This window comes from Dama dama, chromosome 23, assembly GCF_033118175.1.
Source record: "Dama dama isolate Ldn47 chromosome 23, ASM3311817v1, whole genome shotgun sequence".
NCBI classification, from domain to species: domain Eukaryota; kingdom Metazoa; phylum Chordata; class Mammalia; order Artiodactyla; family Cervidae; genus Dama; species Dama dama.
In genome coordinates, this window is record NC_083703.1 from 22,045,001 (window position 1) to 22,067,903 (window position 22,903).

The following is a 22,903-nucleotide window of genomic DNA, read 5'->3' on the forward strand; positions in this document are numbered from 1 at the left end:
AAACAGATATATCAGTTTGGGAGAAATAAGACTTTTAATAGGATGAGTGTTCCAATCCATGAGCCATTTGTCTCTCCATTATTAAGACTTAGATTTCTTTAACCCATGTTTTGTGGTTTTCAGCTTGTAAGTCCTGTACATATTTTATAAGATTTGTACCTAAGCATTTCACTTTTAAAGGATTGCAAATAGAATTATATTTAAAAGTTTTATTTTTACCTATTCATGATGGTATTTAAAGTTCAGTTAATTTATACAGTTAAAATTGTATGTATTGATCATATAGATCAATAGATTATATATCCTTCACACTTGTTGTTCAGTCACTAAGTAGTGTCTGACTCTTTGCCACCCCGTGGACTGCAGCACACCAGGCTTCTCTGTCCTCCACTATTTCCCAAGTTTACTATATTCATTTCCATTGGGTAGGTGATGCTATCTGACCATCTCATCCTCTGCCCGCCCCCCTACCCTTTGCCTTCAGTCTTTCCCAGCATCAGGGGCTTTTCCAATGAGTTGGCTCTTCACATCAGGTAGCCAAAGTATTGGTGCTTAAGCATCAGTCCTTCCAATGAATGTACAGTATTGATTTCCTGTAGGATTGACTGGTTTGATCTCCTTACAGCCCAAGGGCCTCTTAAGAGTCTTCTCCAACATCACAACATGAAAGAATCAGTTCTTCGGTGCTCAGCCTTCTTATGGTCCAACTCTCACATCCATACATGACTACTGGGAAAACCATAGCTTTGACTATATGGACCTTTGTCAGCAAAGTGATGTCTTTGCTTTTTAATACGCTGTCTAGGTTTGTCATAGCTTTCCTTCCAATGAGCAGGCATCTTTTAATTTCATGGCTGAATGAAACTTCATATGTATTTCTGCTAAAATGCATAATCTGAATCTAATCACCAGGATTCCTCAGACAAACCCAAATTCAAGTACTTGCTAAAATAACTGGCCTGGCCTCATGGAACATATCCGGGCAAAGGAAGAAAAAGAAAGGATGAAAAACCCTTGTAGATAAGAAAATAAAAGTTCACAACAACTTAATACAATGTGTGATCTAACTTAGATTAGATTTTGAACCAAGGAGAAAGATAACTATAAAGGACTTAGGCAGGATAATTGACAAATTGAAATATGACCTGTGCATTAGATATTAGTATTAGTGTCACATTTTCTGGTTTTGTGATTTTTCTGTGGTTATGTAAGAAAGCATCTTTGTTTATAAGAAAGACACATGAAAATATTGATAAAGTGATGCTATATCTATAAGTTACTTTCAGATTTTCTGAAAATACTTACATAGATATGCATGTGCATGTATAGATAGAACAAATGGGGAAATGCAGATATGTGAGAATTGAGTTAAAGAGTAGACAGAAAATACTTATACAATTCTTATAACTTTTCTATAAGCTTGAAATTATTTCAAAGTAAAATATTGCAAAGAATAGCATCATATTAAGACAATCAAGAGAAAGAAATACTAACTTGGAAACAAAACCAATTCAAGTGATAAATACAAGAATATGTAATTTTTAAAAGTGGACAAAATACCAATTTTGTATGGAAATACAAAAAAACCTCGAATAGCCAAAGTAATCTTGAGAAAGAAGAATGGAACTGGAGGAATCAGCCTGCCTGACTTCAGACTATACTACAAAGCCACAGTCATCAAGACAGTATGGTACTGGCACAAAGACAGAAATATAGATCAATGGAACAGAATAGAAAGCCCAGAGATAAATCCATGAACCTATGGACACCTTATCTTTGACAAAGGAGGCAAGGATATACAATGGAAAAAAGACAACCTCTTTAACAAGTGGTGCTGGGAAAACTGGTCAACCACTTGTAAAAGAATGAAACCAGAACACTTTCTAACACCATACACAAAAATAAACTCAAAATGGATTAAAGATCTAAATGTAAGACCAGAAACTATAAAACTCCTAGAGGAGAACACAGGCAAAACACTCTCTGACATAAATCACAGCAGGATCCTCTATGACCCACCTCCCAGAATATTGGAAATAAAAGCAAAAATAAACAAATGGGACCTAATGAAACTTAAAAGCTTTTCCACAACAAAGGAAACTATAAGCAAGGTGAAAAGACAGCCCTCAGATTGGGAGAAAATAATAACAAATGAAGAAACAGACAAAGGATTAATCTCAAAAACATACAAGCAACGCCTGCAGCTCAATTCCAGAAAAATAAATGACCCCATCAAAAAATGGGCCAAAGAACTAAACAGACATTTCTCCAAAGAAGACATACAGATGGCTAACAAACACATGAAAAGATGCTCAACATCACTCATTATCAGAGAAATGCAAATCAAACCACAATGAGGTACCATTACACGCCAGTCAGGATGGCTGCTATCCAAAAGTCTACAAGCAATAAATGCTGGAGAGGGTGTGGAGAAAAGGGAACCCTCTTACACTGTTGGTGGGAATGCAAACTAGTACAGCCGCTATGGAAAACAGTGTGGAGATTTCTTAAAAAACTGGAAATAGAACTGCCATATGACCCAGCAATCCCACTTCTGGGCATACACACTGAGGAAACCAGATCTGAAAGAGACACGTGCACCCCAATGTTCATCACAGCACTATTTATAATAGCCAGGACATGGAAGCAACCTAGATGTCCATCAGCAGACGAGTGGATAAGGAAGATGTGGTACACATACACCATGGAATATTACTCAGCCATTAAAAAGAATTCATTTGAATCAGTTCTAATGAGATGGATGAAACTGGAGCCCATTATACAGAGTGAAGTAAGCCAGAAAGATAAAGACCAATACAGTATACTAACACATATATATGGAATTTATAAAGATGGTAATGATAACCCTATATGCAAAACAAAAAAAGAGACACAGATGTACAGAACAGACTTTTGGACTCTGGGAGAAGGCGAGGGTGGGATGTTCTGAGAGAACAGCAATGAAACATGTATATTATCTAGGGTGAAACAGATCACCAGCCCAGGTTGGATGCATGAGACAAGTGCTCAGGGCTGGTGCACTGGGAAGACCCAGAGGGATGGGATGGGGAGGGAGGTGGGAGGGGGGATCGGGATGGGGAACACATGTAAATCGACGGCTGATTCATGTCAATGAATAGCAAAAACCACTACAATATTGTAAATTAATTAGCCTCCAACTAATAAAAATGAATGAAAAAAAAAAAAGGAAAAACACATACAAATGTAGGTTTGCTTAAGGGGAGTTAATAAGCATATGGAAACTAATAACTCTGCTAGTTTGGAAATGTCAGTGAAATGGTTAGTTTTTTCACAGAAAAATGACCAAAATCAAACTAATGAAGCAGAAAACCTGACTAGACCATTAACTATCAAATAAAGTTATCAACAAATGTCTTCCAATATTGTCTCCTGGGATAGTTACTGCTGAGTTTTTAATGAATTGATAATGCCCAAAGAAACTATTCCAACCATATGAAATGATAGAATTTATTTTATGAAGCTAATACATCACTGATAATGAAGACTCCGGAAATTAGAAAAGAAAATGAAAGTTAAACCTCCTTGTGAATATAAATGTGTGAAACTTAAAACACCAGCAAGCTAAATTCAGTAATGTAACAACCATATACTCTGAGATGAGAATCTTACATTTTAAAAATGTTTTAATGTAGCAGACTGTTAATGTAACCAAGTCACTGAAAACTGTCACAGTAAACTGATAGGTGCTGAAAATATTCTCTGAAATTTAACAACCATTTCTTATAATATATACAGAATGCTGTTCCTTTAACAAGTTTAAAATGGCCTATCAAATTAAAGAAGGAAACAATGGAAATATTCCCAGTAAAATCAAGATCATGTCAAGAATATCCATTACTGATATTATTTGTACTCTTTGTGATTCTGCTTAATATGGTAGGACATAAAATGAAATACGGAAACATCAAATTATGTTTTCTTTTTATTGAGTTATAATTAGCATATAATATTATGTTTCAGGTGTCCAACATAATGATTCAGTATAAAGTATATATTGCAAAATGATCACCATGTTAAGTCTACTTAATATCCAATCCCATACATAGTTACTCATTTTTTATGTGTGTGTGAGGAGAACTTTTAAGATCTTCTGTTTTAGCAATCTGTGATTATTTTCCAATGACATGGTTATGTGCTTTAAAACCTGTAAACATTTCCGTATTAGGTTGTATAGTGTTTCCCTTTAAATTCCAACTAGAACCTATGAATGCGACCTGATGTGGAAACAGAGTCTGTGCAGATGTAGCGACTTAAAATGAAGTCATACTGGATTAGGTGGGCCCAAACCCTGTGATTGCTGTCCCTATAAGAAGAGAGAAATAGGAACAGAGACCCCCAGAGGGAAGATGATGTGATAACACACAGGGTGAATGCCATGTGAGTGGAGTGGTGTGGACAGGACAAGGCATGCTCAGATTGCCAGTAACTACCTGTGTACTTACGAAGACGTAAGAAAGGATACGCCTCAGAGCCGATAGAGAGGGCCTGGTACCGCTGACACCTTGATTTCAGATCTTTAACCTGAGCAACTGAGTCAATTTCTGTTGTTTAAAACCACCCCCTTTGTTGTACTTTGTTATAGCAGCCCTAAGAAACAAATACAATTCTTCAAGGAAAGTGCCCCACTCAGAACTGGTGGAAACTAACATCTTTAAGTTTGCTTTTTGCTAGCTTTTTGAAAAAATTGTTACAGTATAGTTTTATCAGTTCAGTTCAGTTGCTCAGTCCTGTCTGACTCTTTGCGACCCCATGGACTGCAGCACGCCAGACTTCCCTGTCCATCACCAACTCCCAGAGTTTACTCAAACTCATGTCCATCAAGTCGGTGATGCCATCCAACCATTTCAGCCTCTGTCGTCCCCTTCTCCTGCCTTCAATCCCTCCCACCATCAGGGTCTTTTCCAGTGAGTCAGTTCTTCGCATCAGATGGCCAAAGTATTGGAGTTTCAGCTTCAGCATCAGTCCTTCCAATGAATATTCAGGACTGATTTCCTTTAGGATGGACTGGTTGGATCTCCTTGCAGTCCAAGGGACTCTCAAGAGTCTTCTCTAACACCACAGTTCAGAAGCATTACTTCTTTGGCACTCAGCTTTCTTTATAGTCCAACTCTGACATCCATACATGACTACTAGAAAAATCATAGCTTTGACTAGACGGACCTTTGTTGGCAAAGCTTTTTAATATGCTGTCTAGGTTGGTCACAGTTCCTCCAAGGAGTAAGTGTCTTTTAATTTCATGGCTGCAGTCCACCATCTGCAGTGATTTTGGAGTCCAAAAAAATGAAGTCTGTCACTGTTTCCATTTTTTCCCCATCTATTTACCATGAAGTAATGGGACCAGATGCCATGATCTTAGTTTTCTGAATGTTGAGCTTTAAGCCAACTTTTTCACTCTCCTCTTTCACTTCCATCAAGAGGCTCTTTAGTTCTTCTTCACTTTCTGCCATAAGGGTGGTGTCATCAGCAAAGCAAATCAGCTGTATATATACATATATCCCCTTTGTTGGATTTCCTTCCCATTTAGGTCACCATAGAGCATTGAATAGAGTTTCCTGTGCTATGCAGTAGGTTCTCATTAGTTACCTATTTTATATATAGTAGTGTACATATGTCAATCCCAACTCATCCGGCCCCCTTTTGCCCCGCTTTGTCCATATTTTTGTTCCCTACATCTGTATCTCTATTTCTGCTTTGTAAATAGGTTCATCTGTACCATTTTTCTAGTTGGCTTGTTCTTAATTAGGATTTGTGAACCTTTCTGTGTACATTATCAGCAGTGTAGTTTTCTAAAGTTGTTCATAGTTCTAAATAAGCAAGTAAAAAGTTTCCATAGTTACATAAGTTGGGAATAGACTTCATTGTATAGAGTTTCTATATTGTGGGAATTTATGGAGCTTTTAATATGCTAGTGTATTTTGAAATCTCTCAGTGAGTGATATAACTTATAAGATTGATCATATTCTGTCTCTTGGCAACTGTGAAGAGTGTACTTCCTTTGCACAGCAAATTGATACCTGTTGGACTTTCATAATTCAGATGAACAGAGTTAAAGAAGTGATGAATGATGTCTTGCCACCTCAAGAAAAATCAAGCCAAACTGGATGACTGCCATCTTCATGGAGCTCCCTACCCTAGAGAAGAAATCTCCTGGAACATTTCCTTATAGACACATGTATTTTCTTACTTTGCATTATTTGTATTTTTTTTTTTTTTTTTGCAGCCTCTACCCCCAGCCACTGTGTGCCTCATTATAATGGGGAATACTGGTTCAGGGGTTGTATCATATCATTCTTAAACTCATAGTTCTGCTACTTACTGGCTAATACTAAGCAAAGTACTTTAATTCTGAACTCTAGCTTTCTCTTTGACCAAAATAAGCATAATAACTATTATACAGAGACATGGGAATTAAGTGTAATAATAGGTATAAAGAAAATGCTCAGGCCCTGATGTTATGTTCTGAAGGACGTCCATATGGACATATGTTCAATGGGGCCCTGTTTCCGGGCTGTTTCCCATTTTCTTAAATGTGCTTTATTGATAGAATGTGCTCAATAAATACTCATTCCAAAGAATACATGCACCCCCAATATTCATAGCAGCATTATTTACAATTGCCAAGACATGGAAGCAACCTAAGACTCCATCAACAGATGAATGGATGAAGAAGATGTGTGTGTGTGTGTGTGTATACACATACATACATTATAATACCACTCAGCCATAAAAAAAATGAGATTTTGCCATTTGCAACAATATGGATGGACTTGGTGGGATTATGCTAAATGAAATAAGTCAGAGAACGACAAATCTCTATGATATAACTTACATGTGAATTCTAAAAAACACAACAAATTAGTGAATAATACAAAAAAGAAGCAGAATCAAAGATACAGAGAACAACCTAGTTGTTACTAGTAGGGAGAGGAGGCAGGAGGGGAGAGGTAATATAGGTAATATATGGGTTAGGGATTAAGAAGTACAAACTACTAGGTTTAATATAAGCTCCAAGGATATTTTATGCAACACGTGGAAAATACCCAATATTTTATAATAACTATAAATGGAGTATAACCTTTGAAATTTTTGAATCACTATATTGTACACCTGTAATATATTGTACAGCAACTATACTTCAATTTAAAATGAATAATTAAAATGTATATGAAAGGGACAAATGAATATAATGCTATTTTAATTTTAGAGATTTGATGGTAAGATCTTACAAGGCATGTTCTTACAAAACTATGCACATTTTAAATGAAACTGATATTTTACGCTTATAAGGATATTGATCCGTGGAAAAATAATAGCATTTTGAAAGGGAGAAACTGGTTTGATGGATGACACAGCTGTAGACAAAGATGAACATTTTCCCTCTGAGGGCACACCTGTCTGGCACTGGCATTAATTGCCCCATGAAATGCCAGGAATTGGCATCTGCACAGAAGACTATTTGTTGCTTGTCTCACCTGGCACTGATGGGAAATAGTAGAAAATGAAAGGATAAGTTGCTCCTCCTTACCATAGTGATGTGAAATTCAAACAGCTTTTAGGCCTGCTTGTGTTTTCTCCACCGACATTTTAAAATTAAACTTTCCAAGGAAACATCTTCAAACCTATAGTAAATATCAAAAGCAGAAATATGATTTACATTATAGAGATTCATGTAGCAGTATTTTATTTATTTATTTATTTATTTTTTAACATATCTGTCTTTTAGCAATGCACATCATTTCCTTATACAAGTGGCAGTTTTAGACGCTGGTCCATATGGAAATCTGGTCCTCATGGGTTGCTAAATTTTGTAATGTAAGGGCAACTGAATTAGTTACTTCATTTATATTCTTAACCAAGACAAGAGTTCAGGTTATAAACAAGACAGTGAGTTGGGGTTCATTATTATTTTAGTGAGATTTACTTCCTAGTCCTTTGAGAGAATACCTGGGAGAACTTTAGTATTCTGAACTAAAACTTTTATCTGACCTGTGTTAACAGTAAGAATAGCGCCATAAATAAAAAAAGTTTTTTTTTTAAAGATGTGTTTTATTTTTTTGACTGTGCTGTGTGGCTTGTGTGATCTTATTCCCTGACCAGGATTGAACGGCCCCAGCAATGAAAGTGCCGAGCCCTAACCACTGGACTATCAGGGAATTCCCTGAAAAAACACAGTTTAGATGCCTTGGAAGTTCTTAAAGAATCCCATGTAATAAAATAGATTGTTCATCCAGGAATTTCAGTGATTTCTGCCCTCCTCTTTGCTGAGAGTTTTGGAGCAGAATCCTTCCTACTCTCATTTTGATAAAATCACCTAAATTTATTTGAGCAGTTGTTCAAATGTGCTATCTTTAAGAGAAAAATCTTTGTCTAAATATACCTTGACATGTTGCAACTTACCTTCTTCTCAAGTATTTTTAGTTTTGAACATCAGCTTACATATAATTATGATCTTACAGGTTTTCACTTTCACTTTGTGATATTCACATAGGACTTAATAAAGAAGTACTGTTGACAAGTAATTATAAACAGTACATTTTCTTATTGTCCAATTAATCACTCATTGGTTTTATGCTACAGCATGTGCATTTAATTTAAATAATGTGAAAAGTGTCCTAAACATATATTTATAAGATATTACTCTTACTAATACACTCTCAGTTTTATAACATCTTTACTAACATTGTTAGTGTTATCATTTACCGGAAGAATTGTAAAAAGCTGTTTGTGTATTCCCAGTATCTGGTTCTGTATGTGAAGAGCTCAGAAATTGCTGACAACCTATTATATTATTGTTGTTCAGTTGCTCAGTTGTGTCCGACTCTTGCGACCCCATGGACAGCAGCACATCAAGCTTCCCTGTCCTTCACTGTCTTCTGGAGTTTGTTCAAGCTCATGTCCATTGAGTTGGTGATGCCATCCAACCATCTGTCATCTCCTTCTTCTCCTGCCTTCAGTTTTTCCCAGCATTAGGGTCTTTTCCAACAAGTCGGCTCTTCGCATCAGGTGGCCAAAGTATTGGAGCTTCAGCTTCAGCATCGGTCCTTCCAATGAATATTCAGAGTTGACTTCCTTTAGAATTGACTGGTTTGATCTCCTTGCAGTCCAAGGGACTCTCAAGAGTCCCTGCAGCACCACAGTTCAAAAGCATCAATTCTTCGGTGTCAGCCTTCTTTATCATTTAGCAGCAGAATTGTATAAAGGTGTTAGTGTAATTCCCACTATCTGGTTCTGTATGTGAGGAGCTCAGAAATTGCCAGCAACCTATTATCTTAATTACAAGTAAAAGTCTGAACAGACTGAAAATGAACAACTCTTGTTGCATTCGTAGGGCTTCCCCAGTAGCTCAGTTGGTAAATAATCGGCCTGCAATGCAGGAGACCTGGTTCGATTCCTGGGTCAGGAAGACCCCCTGGAGAAGGGATAAGCCACCCACTCCAGTATTCTTGGGCTTCCCTTGTGTCTCAGCTGGTAAAGAATCCACCTGCAATGCGGGAAACCTGGGTTCAATCCCTGGATTGGGAGGATCTCCTGGCGAAGGGAAAGGCTACCCACCCCAGTATTCTGGCCTGGAGCATTCTATGGTCTATATAGTCCATGGTGTTGCAAAGAGTCGGACACGACTGAGCAACTTTCACTTCACTTCAGTTAAGTCACTCAGTTGTATCTGACTTTTTGTGACCCCATGGATTGCAGCATGCCAGGCCTCCCTGTCCATCACCAACTCCCAGAGTTTACTCAAACTCATGTCCATTAAGTCAGTGATGCCATCCAACCATCTCAACCTCTGCTGTCCACTTCTCCTCCTGCCTTCAATCTTTCCCAGCATCAGGGTCTTTTCAAATGAGTCAGTTCTTCACATCAGATGGCCAAAGTATTGGAGTTTCAGCTTCAGATAAGTCCTTCCAATGAATATTCAGGACTGATTTCCTTTGGGATGGACTGGTTGGATCTCCTTGCAGATTCTCAAGAATCTCCAGCACCACAGTTCAAAAGCATCAATTCTTCAGCATTCAGCTTTCTTTATAGTCCAACTCTCATATCCATACATGACTACTGGAAAAACCATAGCTTTGACTAGACGGACCTTTGTTGGCAAAGTAATGTCTCTGCATTTTAATATGCTGTCTAGATTGGTCATAACTTTTCTTCTAAGGAGCACAGGTCTTTTAATTTCATGGCTGCAGTCACCATCTGCAGTGATTTTGGAGCCCAAGGAAATAAAGTCTCTCACTGTTTCCACTGTTTCCCCATCTATTTGCCATGAAGTGATTGGGCCAGATGCCATGATCTTACTTTTCTGAATGTTGAGCTTTAAGCCAGTTCTCTCACTCTCATTTTCATCAAGAGGCTCTTAAGTTCTTTGCTTTCTGCCAAAAGGGTGGTGTCATCTGCATATCTGAGGTTATTGATATTTCTCCCAGCAATCTTTATTCCAGCTTGTGCTTCCTCCAGCCCAGCGTTTCTCATGATGTACTCTGCATATAAGTTAAATAAGCAGGGTGACAATATCACTTCACTTCACTTGCATCCATAAGAGAGGGAGGACATAGCACAAAAGCTGTCCTCAAGATTGGAAAGATAGTCTGTACAGAGAGCCAGAATTTATCAGAGCAGAGACTTGCAAGCAGTAGCCACTTCAGAAATCAGTTGCTAGGGTAGGAAAACCTGAGTGATATTGATGAGTTGCTGGAGGCTCAATGTGGTCAAGCCTGAGTGTTAAAAACTATAGGGGAATGCAGCCATAAGGCACCCCCCACCCCCCGGCCAGTACTGTGAGATTTATCTCCAGAAGTTCAACCAGGTTCCCACATTACATATTGGAGAAAAAGGAATCCCCTCCTTCTTCCAGCAGGAGGAGGGATAAAGGAACAATTTTGAAATTCACGAAAGCACTTGATTCCTCTTAACAAGTCCTGTCATTGGGGGAAGCTATAATTAGTTAACCAGAGCCTGTATTGCTGGGTATTATCAGAGCTTAACTGATAGGGGGAGGGGCAATAATGGTAGCTTCCTCTAGGAATCCTGTTCCGCCTAAGGAGTGAGGGGGAAGGAAATCCTGAGAACACTTGTGAAGTTCAGTCCTGAGGCATAGGTTCACTAAAAGAGACCCAAGTATAGGACCATAGAACACTCTCCCTCCCCCCATACTCACCACCACATTACTAAAGGCCTACTTCTGTGAAAGTGAAGTCACTCAGTCATATCCGACTCTTTGCAGCCCCATGGACTGTAGCCTGACAGGCTACTCTGCCCATGGGATTTTCCAGGCAAGAACACAGGAGTGGGTTGCCATTTCCTTCTCCAGGGAATCTTCCTGACAGAGGGATCAAACCCAGGTCTCCCGCGTTGCAGGCAGATTCTTTACCGTCTCAACCACCAGGGAATCTCAGGGCCTACTTATAGCAGTTCCTTTTACCTGGTACATCATGTCTGGCTATCAAGAAAAAATTACTAAGGCATACTAAAAGGCAAAAATACACTCTGAAGAAACAGAACAAGCATCACAACTAGACGTGGCGGGGATGTTGGGATTATCAGACTAAGAATTTAAAACAATGATGGTTTATATTCTAAGGCCTCTAGTAGGTAAAACAGCATGCAAGAAGAACAGATGTAAGTCCTAAAAAGGACCAGGAAGAAATGATGGTGATCAAAAACACTGTAACAGAAATGGTGTCTTGATTGACTGAATAGTAGCCTGAATGTGGCTGAGGGGGGAGATCTGAGCTAGAGGGTATATTAATAGAAGTCTCCCAAACTGAAAAGCAAAGTGAATGAAGACTGAGAAAAACAGAACAGAATGTTAGGGGACTATGGGACAACTTTCAAGGATGTGACTGATGGGACTAGCTAAAGGAAAAGAAAGAAAGGAACAGAAGAAATGTTTGAAGCAATCATGACTGAGAAGTTTGCCATACCTATGGCACATAAAAATCACAGATACAGGAAGCTCAGGAAATATGACTCTGGATAAATATCCAAAAAATCTACACGTGGGCTTAACTTTTAACACTACGGAAAGTCAAAGGTAAAGTAAAATTTCTGAAGGAAGTCAGAGGGAAAAATACCTTACTTATACACAAATAAAGGTAAAAATTACATCCAACTTCTCTGCAGAAACAATGCAAGATAGAAGAAAGTGGAATGACATTTAAAGTGTTGTAAGGGGAAAAAAAACTGATGTAGAGTTCTGTACCCTGTGAATTTATCCTTTAAATATGAGGAAGCTATAGACTTTCTCAGACAAACAATAAGAGCATCTGTTGCTAGTAGACTTGCCTTGCAAGAAATGTTAAAATAACTTTTTGAGAGGAAAAAAATGATCTGAAATTCAGAGCTATATAAAGAAAGGAGTATCAGAGGAGCAATAAGTGAAGGTAAAATAAAAAACATTTTTTCTTATAGCAGATGGTTTGTTCAAAATAATAAAAAGCAACAATGTATTACATATGCTTATGTATATCTATATATATGTATGTGTGTATATATACACATACTTTGTTGTTTAATCACTAAGTTGTGTCTGATTCTTTGTGACGCCATGGACTGTAGCCCACCAGGATCCTCTGTCCGTGGGATTTCCCAGGCAAGAATACTGGAGTGGGTTGCCATTCCCTTCTCCAATACGTGTGCTTATCTTTGTGAAATTAATGACAGCAGTAATACAAGGAATGAAAATGAGGAATTAGGGTCATTTTGTTATTATAAGCTATTCACATCACCCTTGAAGTGGTATAGTGTTATTTAAAAGTTGTCTTGGATTAGTTGCAAATGTATAATGTAGACTCTAGGGCAACCAGAAAAAAGCAGAAAAAGAAGAAGAAGAAGAAAAAGGATAGCCTGTATTTTAAAAGAGAAGAAAAAAGAAATGAAGCCTGGAGTGCTGCAGCCCATGGGGTCATGGAGAGTTGGACGTGAGAGTGACTGAAGAGCAACAACTGTCAGAGATGCATAGATTTGGTGGAAAACCAATAAGGACATAGTTGAACTCAATAATTGTTACTGTTCTGGAAATGAAAGAAAAACTTAAGGAATGTTCATAATAAATATTTTTAGAATACCTGAGAGATAGTTGGTATTAAATAACAGATTTAGTTTCTGTGACTTATTATAATAAATCATTGCAGTTTTAACCTTATTTTTTTCACTTCACAATTTTATGATCTCTAAGATGAGTAGACATTAAAAAAATAATTATGATGATTAGTAATTTTTGCTTCAGGCAGTATTTCCCATGCCAAATTGTGTTGAAAATTAATGAACTTCCTAAATTCCCTACCAAGAGCTGAGACGCAAAGAGGAGAAGAGAGAAGAAATAAGTTACTTTGATCAAATAGGGGTTTGGAGGAGAAAATGTGTATAATACTAACATTTTCCCATGGATTTTGACCCTGGGATCAGATTAGTGAAGAAATAAACTTATGTAAGTCATTAGTTTGTTACATATCTGTTTGGAGCAAACTAAAATATTCTATTTTAATGTTTCTGTCAGGATAATATTGTTAGGTTTTGAATATTGCATGATGTGGCAAGATTACTGTAATTTTTGGGGTATTTTTTAATTGAAGTATAGTTAATTTACAACGTTGTGTTAATTACTGCTGTGCAGCAAGGTGATTCAGTTTATACATATATATACACATTATTTTTTGTATTCTTTGCCATTATAGTTTATCATACCATATTGAATATAATCCTCATGCTATACAATAGGACCTTGTTGTTTATTCATTCTCTATATAAAAGCTTACATAAGATTACTATAATTTTTTGTTTTTTTAAATTTCATTTATTTATTCACCAAATTAAGCAGTTTTTTGCCAGGCAGTGGGAAAATTACAATGAACAAAACTGAGCAAATTCTCTCCTTCATGAAACATGCATTCTGCTGAGTGATGAGTGAGGGAAGACCAAAAAAATAAAATAAATAGGTAAAGATGTAATATATTAGGAAAGTGTCAACAATAAAAATAAAGAAGTAAAGCTGGAGAGAGTTGAGTATAGGAGATTTTAGATACACCAGTAAATAAGGATCCACTGACAATGTTCAATGATATTCAAATACAGATCTGATAGAAATGAGTGGCCAGGTCATGTGGACATCTGGGAAAGAATTCTGGCAGAGAGAGGAGCAAGTTCAAAGGTCCCTAGACATGAAAGTGCTTTATAAAATGTGGTTTTGGATTGCATGCTTTATCTGCTAATTTCCTTTTTCTCTTCACCATAAATTGGAAAATGTTTTCCAGGTGCCTCCAGTGGGCGCTGTGATTTTGAGTTTGATCTTTGCTCCTGGGAGCAGGAGCAGGATGATGACTTTGACTGGAATCCGAAGGCGAGCAATGTCCCTGCTACAGGCACGGAGCCAGCAGCTGATCACACCTTGGGAAATTCATCTGGCCATTACATCTTTATAAAGAGCTTGTTCCCTCAGCAGCCCATGAGGGCAGCCAGAATTTCAAGTCCAGTCATAAGCAGGAGGAGCAAAAACTGTAAGGTATGGAGGAAAAATTAAAACAGAAATATTATAAGCAACTTCTGATAGAGTCAAAAACAGAAAACAGAACGGCCAGAACCAGACCAAAAAGTGAGTTTGAATGGACTCAACTTGGAATTTTGTGAGAGGCAGAAAGTGAAGATGAAAGGGAAGGTTTGTTAGAAGTGTTGGAAGAATTTATCCTATGGATAAGTTCCATAGACAAGGAATCTTGGAATCCATTGGAAAAATGTCATGGTTATTATTCATAACTGTGGGTGAAAGTGAAAGAAAGTGTTAGTCACTCAGTCGTGTCCGACTCTTTGCAACCCCGTGGACTGTAACCCACCAGACTTCTCTGTTCATGGAATTCTCCAGGCAAGAATACTGGATTGGGTTGCCGTTTCCTTCTCCAGGTGATCTTCCCAACCCAGGGGTTGAACATGTGTCTCTGCATTGCAGGCAGATTCTTTACTGTCTGAGCCACCTAGAACAAAGTAAAATATCAGTTGTGTCCACTTAGGGAACGTGGCACTCATTGGAATTATGGGAATTTCACCATAAGGAAGAGAATTAAACAGCGAGAAATAGCGAATAGTTAAATATTTCCAAGAACTAATATTAGTCAGAGTTGACACCGTGATAAAATGGTTGGACATCTTCACAGAAAATTAAAGACTGAAGTTGACCTTTTAAAAGGTAGAATTTCTAGATTAGGAAAAAATGGTTTGGCCATTATCCTGTGGAAATTTGAAGAAAATGTTTATAGAGTGTTAAAAATATAAGTAGAGTTGTTTGGATCTTCATATGACGACTATGTATTTGCAAGGTCCTTCACTTTCCTTTATTATTTGTGTGATTGTCTGTTTTTATTCCCCAAGGGATTTGAGCCAGCTAGGCTGGGAGCTAAATTTAGCTTTACATATAAATTAAGCACTCAGAAATTACTTCATGGCATCTTTTTGTAAGAGGTTAATATGTGAATAAATGTGCCCTTTATGACAAAAAATACAGTCTCCATAAGCTGTGAACACATGTATTCAGACTGGTGTATTCCTCAATTTCTGGACATTGAAAAGAAAACAAATTATATCCAGAAAGTTGCTAGCTGATCACAGAATCAAACTGGGAGGCATGATTTAAATCTTTATTATCTTCAGATTGTCATATTCTTGTATATCTGTTTCCACAACACAGAGAGTCTTAACTCCAGAAGGAGGTTTGTTAAATCTTTGCTCATTGGCTCTCCAGCTGAACCTGTATTTACTACAGGTGTTTATTCCTCTGTTTTATACTGACCAGCCTTCACATCCTACCACTGTCCCAGCCCAGTCATGTTAAACCTTTAGCTTGTCTTAGGAGCTTTTCTTGCTCAGTTTAAGTTGATTTCATAGTTTAACACTCAGAGTAATATCCTCTCTTCTCTCGTTAGGCACATTTGATAAATTTTCTGCGAGAAAGTGACATGGTCAAAGTTTGAGAGACATAACTCGGCAGTCCAGAATGGATGTAATGAAAAAAATACACAGTTAAACTTTAATTAGTTTGGTAAAAATTGAGTTTTAGAAAAGCAAAGAAGTTAAACTGAAATTTTATATACTTCATGTTTAATTTTTAATTAACTTTCCAAGACTAGAACTGATTTTCTCATTTCAGAATGTCTATGATTATACAGATTTATAGATATAGACACAACATAGATAAAATCCAGTGTTCCGGGGTTTTATTTTCAAGAAAGTATCAAGTAATTTGGAAGACAACAGAAAGAAGACTTCTTAGCTTTTCTATTTAGACTTCCTCTAAGAATATTCAATAGATTTTTTCTTTTCATACTGTAGTAACTAAGGGTTTCATTTATCTCTATTTTTGCCTGGTCCCAGAACTATAGTTCCCACTGTTTTAAACATCTGTGCGAGGATAATGAAGTATGCCTAGGAGAAATGTCAAAAAATTAATGATGAATGGTTCATTTTATGAATATTTATGATATAGACTGTATACAAAGAAGTAAAGAAAAGTCATGCTGGAAATGATTGGGACTCTTAGAAATAAAAATTTGTTTATCAGGTGAGCAGAAGTGACCTCCCAAATTTTCATGAAAATCCTTTCTGTCACTTGACCTTGTGGAATACCTTCAGGCAGAAAAAAACCAAATTGGAGATTTTTCTCCCTACTGAGGGATGGGTGGAATACAGAGAAGTATGCAGACATAGGCTGATGAGTATAGAGACCAAACCTCTGAGTGACTGAAATTTCTGGTGAAGATGCCTCCTTAAAAGAATTCAGTACTTGACAAAAATCTGTACTTGATAAAAATCTATTTGCTCATGTTGCCCTGTGATTAGGTTACATTGTCATCAAGTATTCTCTGTAGAAATGGAGTGTTTGTGTTTAGATGTTTGTTTGCATGTTAACCCAATGGTATCATTCAGAAAATGGCCTCAAGAAGATACAGAAGTATTTCTGTGACATAAAACATATGTCTTATGCTTTCTGTGCAAATAAGACAAAACAAGGCAGAATACTGGGAAGACCATGTGTGTGACTGCAGGGGCTTCAGACAGACGTGTGCTATTGCCTGTTGGATAGTTTCCTTTCTTGCCTTTTGACACTGCTCGACAGACTGGCCTCAGACCCTTTTTTAAAATTAATTTTTAATGGAATATAGTTGCTTTACAATGTTGCATTAGTTTTCTGCTGTATGGTGAAGTGAATCAGCCCTGTTGTTGTTATTTAGTTGCAAAGTCACATTAGACTCTTCTGCAGCCCCATGGCCCCTCTCTATGAGATTTCTCAGGCAAGCATATTGGAGTGGATTGCCATTTCCTTCTCCAGAGGATCTTCACAACCCAGGGATGGAACCCGTGTCTCCTGAATTGGCAGGTGGATTGTTTACCACTGAGACCAGGGGAGCCCCCTGGAATCAGCTCTACACACACGTATATCCCCTCCTTTTCTACATTTTCTTCCTACTTAGGTCACTACAGAGCACTGGGTGGACTTCCATGTGCTGGGCGGTAGGTGTTAGTTATCTGTTTATACAGAGCATCCGTGGTGTACACATGTCAATCCCCATCAGACACCTTTTGTTTCTCCCTTTGTGCCGCTCAGCTTTGACCAGTCCTCCCAGAACAAGCCACGGTGGTCACAGAGTTCATGTTTTCCTACATTAATGGGTTAATCAATCGAATAACATTTTTGGATCATAGAGTAATACCTGAAGTTTGGGTATTATTCATCAGCTAGGAAATTTGCATAGATTGACTTCACAGAGCTTACCTCTTGATGCTGTTTGAAAGTATGCATTATGTATATTGTTTAATCACATTCTTTACTCTTTAAGAACATTCATTTCCCTTTTCTAGAATATAATATCCATGAGTACCAGTGTTTCTAAAATGTTATTTTCCTGCATGAAGATCATGCACCGTTAGTTTTCCCTCACTCCTAAAAATGACAAACCAAAAGCTTAAAACCACCGAGTCCCTACTGTTCCTAACTCATACTCCTTTTTTTTAGAATTTCCCCTAACTTTCTCCATCAGTGTTTTAGTCACCAAAAATCTGGTAACTCCATATTTGAAACATTGAGATGTTAATCCCTGGAAATACTCATATTAATTTTTACTTGGGGGTAAAACTCAAGTGTACTCTTCTAAAACATTTCAAGTAAAATTTAGAAATTGCTATTCTGGTGGTTTTGCTATGTATAGTAGAGCCCTGAGGACCTTGTAGAACTGAAAATGTGTTTCAAGTATAAGAATGTGGTGGAATAAGCAATCAAGTACTCTGCTGTTTTGAAGAAAATGATTTAAGTTTCATGAGATGGGAAATGATTTTCTTTAGTACCTGATGTTTCTTAATCATGAAAAATCTTTCTATATAATACAGCACTTTTTAATGATATTTTTATCCTTTCGAGAGTAGATTTTAAGAGTTTGTGGAGGAATCCTACTTTTATAAGTCACAAAAAGAAAGTAAACACTGCTCATTTTTTCAACTAAATTCTTGCTTGGTCCTTATTGTACTACATTCCATGTTTTGCAGCATATGATTTAAGGCTGGACTAGCTTCATTCACTGATAGAGTATTCACTAAGCAATAGAACATACAGATCCATTTTTCCTTCCAGAATCTGTTAAGAAAAGAGAGGACAACATGATATAATTGAAAATAAGATGAAATTAATTGTATTAATTATTTATAGCATTTCTGTTCTTGGTTGCAGATAATTTTTCATTATCACATGTATGGACATGGCATTGGCGCGCTCACCTTGATCCAGGTGTCAGTCTCAAACCAAACGAAGGTCCTGCTTAACCTCACTGTAGAACAAGGCAATTTCTGGCAGCGGAAAGAACTAGCCCTATCTGGTGATGAGGACTTCCAACTCAAATTTGAAGGCCGAGTTGGGAAGGGCCACCGTGGTGATATTGCCCTGGACGACATTGTGCTTACAAAGAACTGTCTGCCTTCCCATCACTCCATGAAAGAAGAACTCGCAGTGCTTCTTCCAACAGGTACGTTTTGATTTATTTAGTTGGTGCTTTTACAGAGTGGTAGATGGGAAGGGAGGAAATGGAAAAGAAGTGACCTAAACACCTAGTAAATTATTGTTTTCATAAGGAAAAATCTCTTTGAATCTAAAATGGTATCTTTCAAGCCTTTACTCATAAACTTGTCTTCCAAGTTTTTCTCCAAGCTTTGGTGTATTTACCAATTCCTGAGTCCTTAGTTTAATCAGTATCTTCTTAGAGCAATAAAATAAGGCTCCTTTGTTTTCAGTTTGATTCAGATTTTAGTCCTAAATAAATATCATTCACTCTTAATAAAATGTAAGGATGTCAAGAACAGATTTATTCCATTTTAATTAGATGTTAGTGTGGTTATGTTATATACTTTATTCTCTTCAGACAAATACTTTATTCATTTGAAGGGAATGGCAACCCACTCTAGTATTCTTGCCTGGAGAATTCCATGGACAGAGGAGCCTGGTGGGTTATATAGTCCATTGAGTCACAAAGAGTCAGACATGACTGACTGACTAACACTTACTCACTTATTCATTTGAATGGTTGGATTTATATATTTAAGTCATTTAGATGATTGACTATGTCCATCCATTCACCTAAAAATATTTGGGTAATTTTTCTTAATAATCAGATTAAAATGTTGACTTGATAGATGTCCAATATAATACATAGATTGACAGTGTTATAAGATGTGGAAATAGTAAGTAGCATTAATCCCTATAATATATTAGAAGTATGAAATGAAAATAAATACAGTATGTAGTATTAAGAAAACAAAAGAACAAATTTTATCAATTGATAACATATATATTAATATTTAAACCATGAGTTTGGAGAAGAAAATAAAAATGCCATTCCTTTTGTATATAAATTACCTATTGTAAGTAAGAAACAAAAGTGCTTTAAGAAGAATGAACTAATTTATTTGTGCTGACTTATGGTGGGTGGAACGGGGAACAGTGCCATTTCTGCCTTGACTTCCTCATTCGTTTCAAAGGGAGTGTTTTAATTTGGTTAAGAGTATGTTTCTAGATAAATGTTTCCCCGCTGACACATAATTAAGTCAGGATGTTTGCTTGAAGTTTCCAGCACTATATGGAATGGTACAGAGGAAAACAAACATTTCAAAATTGTGTTGAGGGATATATATACTAACACGTGAAAGTGAAAGTCGCTCAGTTGTGTCTGACTCTTTGCAACCCCATGGACTATACAGTCCATGGAATTCTCCAGGCCAGAATACTGGAGTGGGTAGCCTTTCCCTTCTCCAGGAGATCTTCCCAAACCAGGGATGGAATGCAGGTCTCCCACATTGCAAGAGGATTCTTTACTAGCTGAGCCATCAGGGAAGCCCAGATACTAACAAGAATTAAATGTAAAAGCACTTCAGATACCTCAGAATAACCTACTTCTTGAGAAAAGCCTCACCTTCTTTCTCTGTAGGCGATCTGATCACAGCTATACTAGATCTTGTCTAGATCTGACCTTTTAAATAGGAAATTTTTGATCATAATAAAAAGTAATCTCATAGCATCCAAGTAACAAGACAGCAAAACTTTTATGTAGAACCACTTTAAACTTCAATGAACAACTACTAAGTGGGGTGTCGGAGGAAGAAACCAATCTCATTGGGAATTTTGAATTCTTAAACCTGTGAAGTCTGGAATGAAGTTTCTTAAACAAAAATAAAAAGGCTTCCAAAAGGAAAATTTTAAAGTATGTACAAAGTGGTATAGATTATATATTAATTGTAAAATTAAGGGTGCATGTTAATATCACTAGAGTTCTTTGTATATCCTGATCCTATTGGAGATTTCTATTAAAAGTTTTGATGAATAGAAATTGAGATTCTGCTCTTAAGAATATCTCACTGTTGTAGGGGAGAATAGGAAAACCATTTCAAAACCACCTAATATTAGGTTAGATATAATAAAGTGCCAGTAGAGAGTGTATATATATATATATATATATATATATATACTGTTGTGTATATATGTGTTTAAACATATTTGGGGGAGTGTCCTGGACAAATTTTTAAAAAGCCAAACTCCTTTTTATTAGTCTTCATCAAAGTTGATGCAAGAGAATTCAGCAATATCATGAACTTTTAACAGAAGTATAATGCAAGCCACTAATGTAAGCTACTTGTGTAATTTATATATGCTAGAAGTTACATTTAGAAAAAGCAAAGTTAATTTTTAGAATATATTTTGCCATTTCCTTCTCCAGGGGATCTTCCTGACATAGGAAGTGAACCTGGATCTCCTGCATTGCAGGCAGATTCTTTACCGACTGAACTACAAGGAAAATGCTGAATTAACTCAATATGCCCCAAGTATTATCATTTAACACAAAAACTATGTAAGGTAATAATGAAGTATTTTATATTCTTAGTTTCAGACTTAGCCTTTAAAATCCAGTGTATATTTTACAACTGCAACCCATCTCAATTTGGATTAGCCACATTTTGATTGCTTGATAGCTACTCATTCTATCCTAGTGTACAGGAGATGAAAATACTGGACGGCACTTTTATGTCTGACAATTGGGTTCCATTATTTGGGGTCCAATTTGTGAATTCCAAAGAATTTCAGTTCTATTCTTATTCAAACAAAAGCAAAAATATACTCCTAGGCTAAATGGGAAAGCACGGGTAGGTACCATGTTCTAGTGAAGTGGGTACTAATTTCAGGCATTCTTCTTACTAGCTATGTGTTGTACAACTTCTCTGAGACCCAATTTCCTCATCTGTTAAGCAAAGAGAACCTATTTCTTAAGTTCTTAAAATAAAAAGAGGTAATCACCTATATGAGCTTCCCAGGTGGTGCTAAGGTGAAGAATCTACCTGCCAGGGCAGGAGATATAAGAGATGCGGGTTTGATCCCTGGGTTGGGAAGATCTGCCGGAGAAGGGAATGGCAACCCACTCTAGTATTCTTGCCTGGAGAATCCCATGTACAGAGGAGCCTGGTGGGCTGCGGTCCATAGGGTCACAAAGAGTTGGACATGACTGAAGCGACTTAGCATATACACACTCCATCACCTATATAATTTACCTAGTCTCATGTCTGGTATATTCTCTTGTTTGGCATTTATTCAGTAAAAACTATGTCATTTTACATTATCTGATATTTTGAGCACCTTACCAGTATTCCCTAGATGGTATAGACATTTGAGTGTGAGCCTCCATTATTTGCATTTTATTAAGAATGTATTTCTACCATGTGTTTTAGCAAAATGTTCTCTCTTGCAGAGATCACAAGCATATAATTATTGTATATTACATTGTAATCATTTAACCTATTATTTATTGAAAACCTCTTTAATTTAGTAATTTTAATTTGTCATGAATAACGTGTATGTATATGTGTATCTTTGAAATGTTTCTCAGTACTGCAAAAACACTTAACCTGGAACTTTCTCAGATAAATGAAGGATAAATGATATTCAGGCAGTGGCTATATCCACTAAACTTCTGAAAGTGACTTTAGTTCATGCACACTTTTCATCTATATTCATGGGCGTAGGCTAATAATTCCGTCAAGGACAACTTAAAATAGAAAAAGACAAGAGGAGGCAAAACATATATATTTAGGAAGATGCAACTGAACTGAATCTGGAATTAGTGATTCTAATCAGTCAAATAAGAACCAGAGCTTTATTAGCAAAAGTAATATTAAGGGGTTATTATTGAGTCTTTAGAAGTTATATTTAAAAGATTATTTTGATGGCAATTTTGTTAATTGCTAAATGATGATGGAGAAAAATAATTGTTTAATGAATTTTAATAAGAAAAAGACAACCAAGTTTCCTCTTTTAAATGTCTGTATGGAGATCCAGCCACTATCATATTCTCTG

General features: G+C 36.8%; 1 protein-coding gene across 3 annotated transcripts in view; it reads left to right on the forward strand.

Moving 5' to 3' along the window:
* The window catches only part of MALRD1 (MAM and LDL receptor class A domain containing 1), a 522,662-nt gene that overhangs the window by 207,324 nt on the left and 292,435 nt on the right, over nt 1–22,903 (forward strand). For all 3 annotated transcript variants that reach the window (XM_061126168.1, XM_061126170.1, XM_061126169.1), the window contains exons 26-27: nt 14,289–14,536; nt 18,743–19,034. In XM_061126168.1, coding sequence (XP_060982151.1) covers nt 14,289–14,536; nt 18,743–19,034 — 540 coding nt within the window. The remainder of the gene's footprint in view (nt 1–14,288; nt 14,537–18,742; nt 19,035–22,903) is intronic.